We start from the raw sequence: 14,414 nt of genomic DNA on the forward strand, positions 1-14,414 counted from the left end.
ACTTAATTATAAAGAAAATTATTTTGTGAAGTTGCATTCAAAAATCCACTTGGCTTAAAAGTCTGCGGGGGTACGTGGCCTAATTCTGTTTTATGTAAATCATTCAGAACATGTCAAAACACAGACATAAAAAAGGGCAGCAAATCCACTCAAGCATGAAGCGTTTTCTTCCCATCTCTCTCTTTCTATCTGTATCTTCCTCTGTTTCTAAGGCATTTCAAGGACAACCAATCCTGTTGGGTCAGAATAGAAATAAAATGTTGCTCTGTGTAAAGGCCAACATCTGTACTAATTAATGTAATCATCAAATGACAAACTGACATGCTGAATAAATACATAAGGTTAGGCATTACAAGGCAAGGATTAAACACAGCATTTCTCATGCATTACTTTATATACAGCAAAACACAGTCAGGCATGCTCACACACGCACATTTTTCATTGCATTAAGTCACACACAAACTGCAGCACACATGTAATTGAAAGTTGTTTTTCGATTACTTAACTCACACTCCCATACACCAAATATACTGCTCATTCTCGCCCCCCGCCCCCACCCCCCCCCCTCTCTTATGCTCATCTCTCACATAAAACAAACAGATGCAATCGAAACACCCAATTAAATTTTACATCTTCTCATTTTTTTTCTCGCCGGAAAGCCCTTTGTTTTCCCATGAGCATGTAGACAAAAGGCGCTCCCCGTGACCGATGATAATGTAGCCATCACCACTCCCAGCCAGGCACGACTGATGTATTACATTCCATCTCCAAAGCTCCATTTTTCATAGTCTATATGCACAAACTTAGTTGGTTGGTGCTAGCACTGGAAATGATGACCGGTGGACTGTATGGTCTCCATAGGGGTCCATTAGTGATGGTGTACAGGTATGGATGAGATGGGGTTTCTGGCGTGAATTCACTACCTGGAGAAGTTTCCATCTGTTGTTGAGGTGCTCCAGGGCTCTGGCGTTGTCCATGGACAAGTGCACATCAGATATGGCCAACTGGTGAGCCAAGTCATTTATGTGTTTCATTCCTTCCTTTACCTGGGCCAGCTCTTCCTTAAATAGCTACAGAAAGAGAAAAAGACATTCTTGAGACATTGGACAAAACATACCTTAAAACTTTACCTGCCTAAACTTTTTAAAATAGCATTATTTCCACTTTGTTTGAAGCTATGGTCACTGGACTGTTCTTAAAGGGAAAGATCACACAATAATAAAACAATGGTGTCATCTTTTACTAACCCTCTTGTTGTTCCAAACCTGCTCTTCTGATTCTGACACTTTCAGGAAGCACAAATGGATATGTTAGGTAGAATAAAAGCTTTGATCAAAATTCACTTTCACTGAATCCTTTTTCTATTCAATGAAAGTGAATGATATCTGAGACTCTAAGTCCCTAAAATTTTTGCATAACTCCTTTTGTGGTACATGGAATAAAAAAAGTCATTAGGAAAAATATGGTGAGTAAATTATGACAAAATTTTAATTTTTTTAGTGAACAAATTTACCATTTTGTTTGATTTTCTCTTTATTTCTTATTTTATTTATCTTTGTTTTGTTGACCAAAACTCAATACTTCATAATAAAATATATATTTCCATATTTGACCTGCTATGAGTTTAACAAAGTCACATAGGATTTACTGAGTTTTATATTGAGTAATTGTCCATATATTTTCTGTCACAACCATTATATGTGGAGCCACTTTATATTTGGTGTCTTTACTACGTACTTAAGCATTTAATTATAATGAACTTATTATGTAACAACGCAACAGCGTGTTGTTGCATTGTACTTACATTTAAAGTACCTTTATTTAATTGCATCTGAATTTAAACTCTTTACCTTACCCCTAATTCCAAACCTAACCCAACCCCAACCCTTACCCTAAACCCTAACCTTAATCTAAACCTTAACACTAAACCTATACGTACCTCAACCTCAGTAGTAGAAAATGTGAATCTTGTGAGAATTTTGCAGAACAACATGTAGTTACACAATATGTACATTACATTTTATTTATTTTAATTTTAGTACATAGTAGTCAAAGACACCCAATATTAAGAAGCTTGCAACAACAAAGAATTGCTATATTTGGCTGTATTTAACATGTAAGAAAATTGAATTTGTTGTTATTTTGTCAATATTGTAAGATTTTCTGTCTAGATGGAGCCGTAACTCAGTTTGAAAACATCATGTAGTCTCAATTCATTAATTCATTCATTCATTCATTAAAGTGAATGCTAAATGTATCAATATACAACAGTTAGTTCCAGTCCTCGAATCTGATTGGACGAGAGACGTTCCATGAGTACTGAAGGTCTCACACCATCATCACTCCGACGCTTCACTGTGTGTATCACTCCGCTTGTCTTTATGCCATTCTAAACTAAAGTGTAAGTGTAGTGCATGTGTGTTAAGAGCCATCTATCTCTTTACATGTAATTTTTTGACATTACATTTGACATACAACAGCTCTACGTGATCGCTCATATTACTTCTACAGTACTAAAGCTAGGAAATAGCTTTAAATGATTTTAAACTAACAACTTCAGCATTAAGACACAACAGACTGATTAATTACACAAACTCAAGGTGCTTACCTCTTACTGGATTTTCCACATTGGAGAGGACATACTGTTTAAAATGGCAGAAGACATTGCGGTTTCTATAGTGAAAGACTCTTGCGCACCGGCTAGCGTGAAATAGGGAGAAATACCCCTGCTAGGAAGGCTATATTTCCACTGAGAAATCTGATCTTCAGAAAGCTGACAGCATCTCTGCTTGGGAGTGGCAACAGGCGATCACACACGCTCTGTGTCTCTCTCTCTCTCTCTCTCTCGCTCTCTCTCTCTCCCTCTCTTTCCCTCTCTCTCTCACTCACATACACACACATCCATCCTTGTTTATCCAATAACTTGTTAGAAACAACACAAGCCATGATATTATTTCTGAAGTGATATTGGACGCATCATTTGTTTTGAACCAGCAATGGCAGATTCTGATCCGCCAAGTAAGAAAGTAGTTCCATGCACAAATGCGTTTTCATGACCGTACTCAGTTTGTCCTATATTTATTTATTTACTTGTGCATTCAACTGTGGTATATAAGCAAAATAACACAAACAAGAGTGCGATATGGCCCTAAATGAACACTCAGACGCAGGTAATCACAGCAGTGCTGATGTAGGGCCATATCGCACACTTGCTCGTGTGATATTGCTTAAATATTTACTGTATAATAAATATTTCACATTATTTTTGTATCTGATGGTGTGGACCCATGTTGAGTGGGAGGCAAGAAAAAAATTCACATTTATGAGAAAATGGAAGAAGCAAGAGACTGCATCCACCACTAAACACGCTGAACAGATGCATCCAAAATAATTTCTTCCATGAATGCATAATTTATTATTTATTTATTTCAGGTCTATAGCCTGCGGTACTCAAGAACAAGTGAGAGGTCAACTCCAGTGCATTCTGGGACAGCAGGAGCTTTGATCTTATGGCCTGTTCACACTCTTGACATGCAGCCAGGAAAACTAATGAAAAGCTGGAAGCCTGCATGACATGCCATGTGCTTGCCGGTTCTGACAGCAGGAGAAGTATTCATGAACGCTCCACCTCCTGTCAGTTCAGAGTTAGAACATGTCAGTTCACTTAAGTTCTGCATCAGCCTCAGTTCAAATCTGCTTAGCACTCTGCATCAGTGTAGAGTTTTGGGCAGACCTTTTTTTTTGGCAAAACATCTAGATTGAATCTGATTGACAAATATCATGTCTGGCTAAAACTCTAAACAGAACTGTGCCGTTCACAAAAAGGCACAATCTTATTCTATAATTAGAATTACTGTATTATAACAAAGATAGAAAAACAGGAAAAGTATTTACAGACCTAAAGAAATGTGCTTGTATGTGTTTGTGGGACCTCAAAGCCAGAATAGAATATCAGCCTGAGTTCACTGATCCACAGTAAACAGATACCTACTAAACAGTTCTGTATCTATAATAACATTGCTTATCTCCATGGAAACAAGGAAACATGATCTTATCATCAATAAAAAGCCCTCCTGTAGCTCTGTGGGAGTCTAGGGCTGAACAATGTCAATGGTAGATTATAAGGGGACTTGTTAAGGAGATATGGTTTTTGCTCAACTCTTCAAATCAGCACAGCTGATTGCATGATAACATATTCAGATATCTTTTTATGTGTTTCTGTTATGTATCTCTGTTCAATCACAGGTAAATTACTGTGTGTCTAAAAAAAGGGTAAAACTAATAGCAACATACAGCAGACTAAACTGTACTGTATCAGAAATTCATAAAACATATGAAGTGAATATGGTAGACATTCGGAAAGCAATTGGAGGTCCATCAAAGCAAATTTGTGTCCACACAAAAGAAGGGGTCAAATTTGGCTGGGAGAAATTTAAAAGGCACATTTTAACATTGAAAATGGAAAGATAATAAACCCAACAATCCATCTGATTATTCAAATATATTCACATTCAGGAGCAAGTCACATCAGACATTCGTCACAGTACAATTATTTTAAAGGCTGAAAAATCAGTTTCTTAAACCCCGCATGAGAATGAACTGAGAGAAAAGGCTAGGATTTCTACACCATTAAAATACTATGCACTGTGGACATCCCCTTTGGAATTTGGCTGGAAATCTTAGAATAAGAAATTGTGGAGGTGTGAGGTCTACAAACATATCAATTTTGTGAATTCACAAAAAGTATCAAGACTATTCATGCAGAATTCTCTAAAAAATAAATAAAGTCCATGAGAACACATTACATACATTGAATGACACCTTACATACACTCACCTAAAGGATTATTAGGAACACCATACTAATACTGTGTTTGACCCACTTTCACCTTCAGAACTGCCTTAATTCTGGCATTGATTCAACAAGGTGCTGAAAGCATTCTTTAGAAATGTTGGCCCATATTGATAGGATAGCATCTTGCAGTTGATGGAGATTTGTGGGATGCACATCCAGGGCACGAAGCTCTATTGGGTTGAGATCTGGTGATTGTGGGGGCCATTTTAGTACAGTGAACTCATTGTCATGTTCAAGAAACCAATTTGAAATGATTCGAGCTTTGTGACATGGTGCATTATCCTGCTGGAAGTAGCCATCAGAGGATGGGTACATGGTGGCCATAAAGGGATGGACATGGTCAGAAACAATGCTCAGGTAGGCCGTGGCATTTAAACGATGCCCAATTGGCACTAAGGGGCCTAAAGTGTGCCAAGAAAACATCCCCCACACCATTACACCACCACCAGCCTGCACAGTGGTAACAAGGCATGATGGATCCATGTTCTCATTCTGTTTACGCCAAATTCTGACTCTACCATCTGAATGTCTCAACAGAAATCGAGACTCATCAGACCAGGCAACATTTTTCCAGTCTTCAACTGTCCAATTTTGGTGAGCTCTTGCAAACTGTAGCCTCTTTTTCCTATTTGTAGTGGAGATGAGTGGTACCCGGTGGGGTCTTCTGCTGTTGTAGCCCATCCGCCTCAAGGTTGTGCGTGTTGTGGCTTCACAAATGCTTTGCTGCATACCTTGGTTGTAACGAGTGGTTATTTCAGGCAAAGTTGCTCTTCTATCAGCTTGAATCAGTCGGCCCATTCTCCTCTGACCTCTAGCATCAACAAGGCATTTTCAGCCCACAGGACTGCCACATACTGGATGTTTTCCCTTTTCACACCATTCTTTGTAAACCCTAGAAATGGTTGTGCGTGAAAATCCCAGTAACTGAGCAGATTGTGAAATACTCAGACCGGCCCGTCTGGCACCAACAACCATGCCACACTCAAAATTGCTTAAATCACCTTTCTTTCCCATTCTGACATTCAGTTTGGAGTTCAGGAGATTGTCTTGACCAGGACCACACCCCTAAATGCATTGAAGCAACTGCCATGTGATTGGTTGATTAGATAATTGCATTAATGAGAAATTGAACAGGTGTTCCTAATAATCCTTTAGGTGAGTGTATATTAAATTACATTTATGACATAAATACAAAAGAAGCACACCAAACCTGAAACAGAACCTAACACCTTAGCTCCAGTAAATAGTAACTCAAGCATAGTGTCCAGCATATCTTTGTCTATTTATAGTAGCAGTCTCGGCAGACAACCATTCTGCACAAAAGTCAAATCCAGTTTTTCTTTTCCTAAAAATTCCCACCAGTGCTATTCCATTCAGATACAAGTCTTAACACTGCACCACTGCAGCTTTGATGTTGCTTTTACCAAATATAGATCAAACTTAAAGGTGAAGTGTGTAATTTTTTCATTTTAAAATACTTTCACCTATCCCTCTTTAATATGAGTCAACTATAAATAAGCCATTTGTATGTTGATTACCCTGAAAAGTGTAAACATGTGATGCTATAAAAACATTGCGTAATATCAATGTGTCTGACCAATTTCTTTGTATGGAAAAAGACGCAATGAAAGGGAATGGTGATTGAGGCCAAAATTCTGCCCACAATTTCCTTTTGTGTTTTACGGAATAAAGAAAGTCATAGGGGTTTTGTCACAACACGAGGGTGACAGACTTCTCATTTCTGGGTGAATTATCCCTAAACACATACACTACCATTAAAAAATGTGGACTCTTTCTTTCTTTCTTTTTTTCCCAAATAAAACATTTAGTTTGTTAAAAAAAAAAAAAAAAAAGCATTTACGCATAAACCTTTAGAATTTTTAGAAGATAATAAGAAACATAAATTATGTGTGGCCAAACTTTTCACTCGTCATCAAAATGACCCATTTCCCATAGTACCTTAGTAGCGTCTATATGGTCTTGCAGAGAATCAATGAACAGGTCTCCCACAGGCTCCCAGGCGTCCCTCACTCCTTCTGCCTGCTCTTGAGCCGCAGCCATCTGCTCCATGGCGGCCTGGATCTGCAGCAGCCTCTCCAGGGTTCGCTCCATGTGACGGTGTCTGTCCACGCAGCGTGCCGTCAGTTTCTCCCACAGGTCACTGGCAACATTGGCCTGCTTCCACACGGAGCGACTAACATTCATCATTCGCCTCCGAGGAGAAACCTCTGTGATAGAAGAAAGTGAAGAGAGAAGAAGAGAGGAGAGCTGTGAGCTAACCGAGTCAAAACAGCTCTGATCCATACATTTTTTTTTTTTCCATATGACATAGATACGCTCATGATGACATGTGGATGCTGAATTAGGTTGATGGTTTATCAGATAATTATTTTTTTTCATCAAACAATGTAATGTATGTGGACCTGTGCTGGTTTAATGTGTCAAAGTAAACTACATGGCCAAAGAGTGTGGTCACCCATACACCACACCCCTACGTGCATGTTGAACATTTAATTTCACAACCTTAGGTATTTATAGGGAGTTGCTGTTACACTAGAAGGCTGTACACTACAGTATCTGTTGGAACATGACTGTGGTGATTAACTCCCATTCACACACAAAAGCATCAGTGAGGTAATGTAGCCGTAGTTCCAATTTATCCCAACGGTGTTTAATGGGATTCAGGTTTGGGCTTTGTTTAAGTCAGTCGAATTCTTCTAAACCAGACTCAGTAAACCATTTTATTGGTGGCATCCTATGACAGTGCCATATTGAAAAAGTCAATTATCTTTTTGGCACACCCATTCTATTGAAAAATGAGATTGATTTTATCCACTTGTTAGTAATCGGTGTAGCTGAAATGAACAAACCTGTTAATTGAAAGGGGGTGTCCACATACTTTTGGTCATGTAGTGCATCTAAAACGCTTATGTATTAGGGAACAGACCTTTGCCATCAGGCAACGTCTCCTCGGGCTCCTGGAAAGGGTGTTGTGCCAGGAAGGTCTGAGCAGACTCCAACACGGAGTAGATGTATGGCCCTCTGGATTTGACATCCTCCACGAAAGCCTGCAAAGGCAAAGCAGATGTTAAAGAGTCCCTCATGCCGACATGATCAAACATCAAACACAAACAGACTATTACAAGCACCCTCACTGACATACAAAACTAAGTTCAGGCATGAAACTTTGAATGGCGCAAGGTTCTGATAGGTTCTTTAAACATGTCTGTTAGCCAATCAGCTCACTTACTTGTGATATGTCAAGCCAACGGACTAACATGGAGTAAGATAATAGGATTTTGGACGTGGTAGCCAATCAACTTGCTATTCTCTCTTTGCATAACACTTATTTTTTTTCAGTTTGCCGGTTTCACTTCAGCACTCTGCAAGAGTTTTCTCTGAAACCCTCCACCTTCACATGTCTAAATACGCTACATGACGATTGTGTTTATGTCTAATTGAGCAGCAGCATAACACATGCTAACTCCATAAGTCTCCGTACTTGCTCTGCAGCAGCAGTGTAGCAGATCTAGTTTGCCAAGACCAGTATTCTCTCGATATGTCCAGGGGCGAAGATTTCATCAAAATGTTGTGGGGGGACAATAAACATAACAATTCTCAAGAGCAATTTTTGAAGGGGACACCAAGGTTTTTTTTTGTTGTTGCCCCGTTTGCGTTTGTATTATTTTATTCCTTAAACAATTATTTTAAGAATATATCATTATATTATTTACAATACACATATTTTAATGATATTTTAGGGGGGACAACCCTCAGATGGGGGGGTCCTGACTCCCCCGACCCCCCATGATTTCCGCCTATGGATATGTCATTCCCACATTAACTTGCTAAACCAAAAAAAGCCATCAACCCCTGAGATGCTAAGTACCCAAATGACCACTGACTGAACCCATTTTCCAGCTTTACTCGGGTAGGTATTTAAAGATAATTGGTAACACTTTACAATAAGGTTGTTTTCATTAACATTAGTCAATGCAATATCTAACATGAACGAGCGGTGAACAACACATTTACAGTATTTGTTAATAAAAGTGAATGTTTATTTCTACATTTTATATTAAAGTTGTATTTGTTCTCATTTCTTAATGTATTATGAACTAACTAGGGATGAAACGGTTACCGGATTCACGGTAAACCACGATACAATTCCCAGACGGTTAGTGTTATCATGTCACATTTAATTATGATTAAAACCGTCGCTATTATCGTGATTTGTTAAACTCGCTGAAAATGCTGTCCACACACACCCAGCATGAGTCTGACGCATGGGCACAGCAGCATGCAACATTGTTATTGTTGTTTTTTTTGCGTGAAAACATGGCGGAAGGAAATGACAATGCTTGGGAGAATTTCCAACCTTCCAAGAAGACCAAATCAGAAGTGTGGTCATATTTTGGATTTTATAAGAATGTTGAGGGAAAATTAGTAGAAGATGGTAACTCCGTCTGCAGAGCTTGCCAGAGGAACGGGGCAATGGGTCCAATCTGGCGAGTCATCTTCAACCATCCATCACTTTATAGTGCATGCAAGGCAAGTTAACTTTTAGCACAGTGCATGAGTTGGGGAAAAGTATGAGGAAAAGAAAATAGTTGGACATAATTTTTAATTGGGTTGAAATAATTTCTTATCTCACTTGTAAAAATGCAAGCATCCGCAAAGAAAAATTCCTAGAAAGTGCATAGTTTTGAGCCAAGACAAACGAACAAGAAATCAAGACAATAGCCTAGTTTTCATCCGCGCTATTTTGTTATCGAAGTGAAAATGCGTAAAAAAATCTGAAGCTCAGTAAATGCGATCCGAGGTAAAGAGTGTTAGATTTAAACAAATTGAACGTTTAAATAGTTAAATGTTCAAAAGCTTGTTTTCTGAAAGTTAACTCATTGGACAAATATATATGATAGTTTATAGTCTTGAAAAAAGTGTAGAATATTCTGGAGAATGTCATTCAGCCAACAGGGTTTGTGTAAAGAAAAAGAATATATAAAGGTCTAAAAATATATATTTTTTTCATTTGGTAATTTATTTTTTAATTTAATGCTTTTTTTGTTTGGTAATTTCTTTAATTTAATACAGGGAATTTTGCTGACATTTTTTCAAAAGTAAGCTAAACAATATTTTTATGGAATTGAATTATAAGTTAGTGTTCCAAAAAAGCACACTGATGTTTTTCTCCTAGTATTGTGTATTTATTTTTAATTTAAAACATCTTTGTGCTCAGAAATTATATGTTTTTGTATTATGGGCTAATTCCGTGACTGCCATTTATTATTTTGAATGGTGTGGAAATCAACTTTAATTAATAAACGGATGGCTACCGCGATTAAACGAATCACCTACAGTGGCCATTCATTTATTCTCTTGTGCACTTGTCGATGTTCATGATATGAGATATTAGTCTTGACACTCCTGGAAGTGTCATGTTTGCAGTATCGGATCTATATGCCATTAAAACCAATCCATAATCACATACAATAAAGTGGCTTTCAAGGATGTACGTATACTGTCATCATGATTATCACAGGCCAACGATTGTGGCAAATTCTGTTATGTGACACTATATTTTTGCGTTAAATGACAATTTTCTCAAGAAAGGTGTTTCCAAACCAGTTTTTCGTGACATCTGAAGTATCGACAGAGTTTATCCAGTAGAATTAAATGGAAAAATATTAAATCAACATTTGTGAAATTTTTGCGATAATTAGCGTTTCCATCAGCTATGTTTTGATGCACTAAAACTTTTTCCGCAAAAAATCCTTGGATGGAAACGTAGTTAGTAACAAATAACAAACACATGCATCATTAAAGTGATGTACATTCATACCATTAATACAAGGCTTTTCAAATAATTACGGGGACATGAAATAGTGATTTTGAGATGAATGTTTAAAAATTGTACCTGTTCTTTAATTATTTTATAATCCATTCTAGTCTACAAAACAATCGTCCAACACAAATACTGAAGTCGTCCGATTTCATTTTTAATACAATCGATAACTATAACAGAGACGCACGATGGCACCAGTTGTGTTTGTATGAAAGGAGAGAGAGCGTTAAACATGAAAGAAGCCAGAGTTTCAGGATAAGTGACCAGAATCAAGAATGTCAGAGAGCTATGTAATAACGTGTAGTTTAGTCACCCAACCAACATATTTTGATAATTTAAGTTAATAATAATAATAATAAAACCACACCAATAATAATCATTATTATTATTAATATACTTCATTTGATATTCTTTTCTTACTAATTTTATTTGTTGTTTGTTGATTTTCAAATATAAAACCTGTTTAAATGTGTCATTGTTAGATCTGTTTTTGTTCATGTTTTGATTTCATGTCTTTTATTTTGGCATTCTAGTTCCTGTTTCCCTTGTCATGTGATTTCATGTTTCCCTCCATGTTTATGTGTCTTGTTTTCATTGATTTACTGTCTTGTCAGTTTCGACTGAGTCTCAGCCTGTGTTCATGACCACAGAAGTCGTTCCCGAGTCTCAGTCCTCGCCCACGACCACAGAGGTCGCTCCCGAGACTCTGTTGATGTTCACGACCACAGAGGTCGTTTCCAAGTCTCTGCCTATGTTCACGACCGCGGAGGTCATTTCCAAGTCTCTGCCTATGTTCACGACCGCGGAGGTCATTTCCAAGTCTCTGCCCATGTTCACGACCACGAATGTCATTTCCGAGTTTCAGTCCTTGCCCCCGACCACAGAGGTCATTCCAGAGTCTCTGTCTATGCCAGAGTCCGCTCCAGGCCATGTCACAGCCACGCCAGAGTCCGCTACAGGCCATGTCACGGCCATGCCAGAGTCCGCTCCAAGCCATGTCACAACCACGTCTGCTCCAGGCCATGGTTTGCAGCGGTAGACCTGAAGGACGCGTACTTTCACATCTCAATTCTGCCTCGACACCGACCCTTCCTACGGTTCGCGTTCGACGGCCAGGCGTATCAGTCCTCCCCTTCGGCATGTCTCTGTCCCCTCGCGTCTTCACGAAAGTCGCAGAGGCAGCCCATGGACACTCATTCGGCGCTCAAGAGAGACCCCTAGTGTCGCTTCTTCGACACAACGTCTCGTTCCCTCCATCAGGGAACGGAGGTAACATACGTAACATAGACGATACTTTTTTACTTCTAGACAGCAATAAAAACCAATTTGGCTGTTTCTAATGCAGTGATATGCAGCTCAAACCAGGCATAAGCTACTCATGTATCCATCATGGGGAAAATTCCCTACTCCCAGCATCAACCTCCAGTCATTCCACTAATCCCTAATAGTTACTAAGGCGACAACTTCATTCATCCTGCCATTTTAAATCTAAGGGTAATGTTGCCCACTCCTCCTAAAATAATTTATTTGAATGATCCAGCAGTTTAATCCTCTTAAAGCATTTAGAGATTACTGTTTATTATATCTCATACTATATATTAACCACAGGAATTGCCCCATGCTATTTTCCATGCAGGTTGCATGCATACAGATGTTCAGCCCCCAATATGGCAGCACAGTCATATTTCAAATCACCCCAGTAACATTTAGCATGCCCTTAAAATGTAAGTATATAACTAGGTATAGGTGCAGGCCGGAGAGCTCCAAAAGATGGTGGAGTTACACCAAAAGGGGGTTGCGCCAGCTCCAAAAGGTAGCGTCACATTCTACACGTGGTTAGGGTTAGGGGCTCCCTATATCTTTGCTGGTGGTTTGGATCTCTGCCTGCAGCTTTATTCTTGTCCAGCTGTGGCTCCACAGCACCTGTACTTTCATGACAGAAGCGCTAGGGTTACAGTCTATGGGTGGAAGTTGGGGCAGAGTAAGTTTTTGACCAACAGCATTCGAGGATAGTTGTTTACACAACAGAAGTTATCTGTTTGCTTGGTGAAGTTGTTTACTTGCTAACTGTTTTATGTTAATGTTTTGGCTGCTTATATTTGTTGTCATGCTTTAATGAGTCGAACATTCCTTGGGGATATAGTGTTTACCATTCAGATTGCTAAGTGTTAAGTACAGAGGTTTGCCGGTAAAACTGTAGCAAGTTTACAAATATTAATGAGTTTTTCTTTCTTTTAAAGTACCCTATATATAAGGATTCAGAACGACCGGTCACAGCAATGCATACGTTTAAATGATACTGGACATTTTAAAACGGTTCTCCATGAATGTACTGTAAGCTCATTTCAAGCTGTTTGTAAGTGCTGATTTATATTTGTTTCACAGTATTTCACTAATAAACATATTCACTTGTTTCTTTTGTAACACGGAAGTACCTGTAGACTATAGTGAGGTAAACTTCCATAGAGGTTCATGCGGACCTTAGGAAATATACTTTATGCGTACCCACCTGCTCCAACAGCAAACAAAAAGTACACTATTATATTTATTTTATTTTCAAAAAGAGAAGAAAATAGAGAGAGCCAGATTACAACAGATGAGTGAAAGATATTTCTCAGCTGTATTAGAAACCTGATCGAAGCAGTGTCGACTAGCTTTTTTTTAACTGAAGCTTGCAACGCTTTCATTCCACTTCAAAACTTTAATAGTAGCAAAACTTCATACTGAAGAGGTCTGCCTTGGGCTGAGTGAACTAAAATAAAGACTTAAGATCTTATATGTATCAATAATACATTTGTAGAAAAAGCTCCAAGAAATGATTATGTTTTAGTCTTGTGATGTCTTAATTTCCCAAACTAAGTTCAATCTAGAGCAGTGTTATGGCGAGCTTCCATATATGCACAGTTTTTATGCTTAAACACATAAACAAACTATAAAATTCTTTCAACAAACTCGAATATATAAAGACACATTCAAATGAGCACAAAGACAGACAAAAACCAGGGAGAAATCCATTTATGTTCAATAATTTAAATTTCTTAAAACACTAATTGTCTGCAGAGTAGCATATGTTCTCTGCTTTGTCAGAAGCTTTAGGGCTCTGTGGCACATTGTCAATGCAAACATCTTAGATTTTAAAGGTGAATTGAAGGAAAGGAGGACAGTATGCGACTGATAGGATTGAGTGAGTGTGTGTGTGTGTGTGTGTGTGTGTGTCTTCTGGTGCCACTATTCTCTTTGTTCTATTTTTTATCTAGCAGGCCACTTTGTGGGCTTTGAACAGAGGAGGTTTAGATTTCTAATTAACATGTTCCATTAAAGTCTACAATCTACAGGTGGCTTGGCTCAAACCTTTAATGTCATTCTTTCTGAACTCCTGCTGCCATGTGTCAGTCGTAAAGGAACAGTTCACCCAAAAATAATTCTCTCATCATTTATTCACCATCATGCCATTTCAAACTCTATTGACTTTCTTTCTTCTGCAGAACACAAAGATTTTTTGATGGTGATGGATGTGTTTATATCTATATAATACAAGTTATTGGTGCCCAACATTTCCAGCTTCAAAAAGGACATAAAGGCAGCACATTCTATGGACATTCATGAGCGAAGCTTGTTCACACGTACTCACACTTGATCCATGCACGTTCACATGTTCTCGGGAAAATACTAGCTAAAATACTACTTTTATGTCCTTTTTGGAGCTTGAAAATGT

At 38.3% G+C, this 14,414-nt stretch overlaps 1 protein-coding gene across 1 annotated transcript in view; it reads right to left on the reverse strand.

Moving 5' to 3' along the window:
• The window catches only part of LOC127660003 (dystrophin-related protein 2-like), a 113,999-nt gene that overhangs the window by 42,690 nt on the left and 56,895 nt on the right, over positions 1-14,414 (reverse strand). Inside the window, exons 4-6 of the mRNA XM_052150037.1 lie at positions 7,802-7,922; positions 6,814-7,082; positions 924-1,070 (exon numbers count right to left, since the gene is read on the reverse strand). Coding sequence (XP_052005997.1) covers positions 924-1,070; positions 6,814-7,082; positions 7,802-7,922 — 537 coding nt within the window. The remainder of the gene's footprint in view (positions 1-923; positions 1,071-6,813; positions 7,083-7,801; positions 7,923-14,414) is intronic.

Source organism: Xyrauchen texanus, chromosome 19 (assembly GCF_025860055.1).
Source record: "Xyrauchen texanus isolate HMW12.3.18 chromosome 19, RBS_HiC_50CHRs, whole genome shotgun sequence".
NCBI classification, from domain to species: Eukaryota; Metazoa; Chordata; class Actinopteri; order Cypriniformes; family Catostomidae; genus Xyrauchen; species Xyrauchen texanus.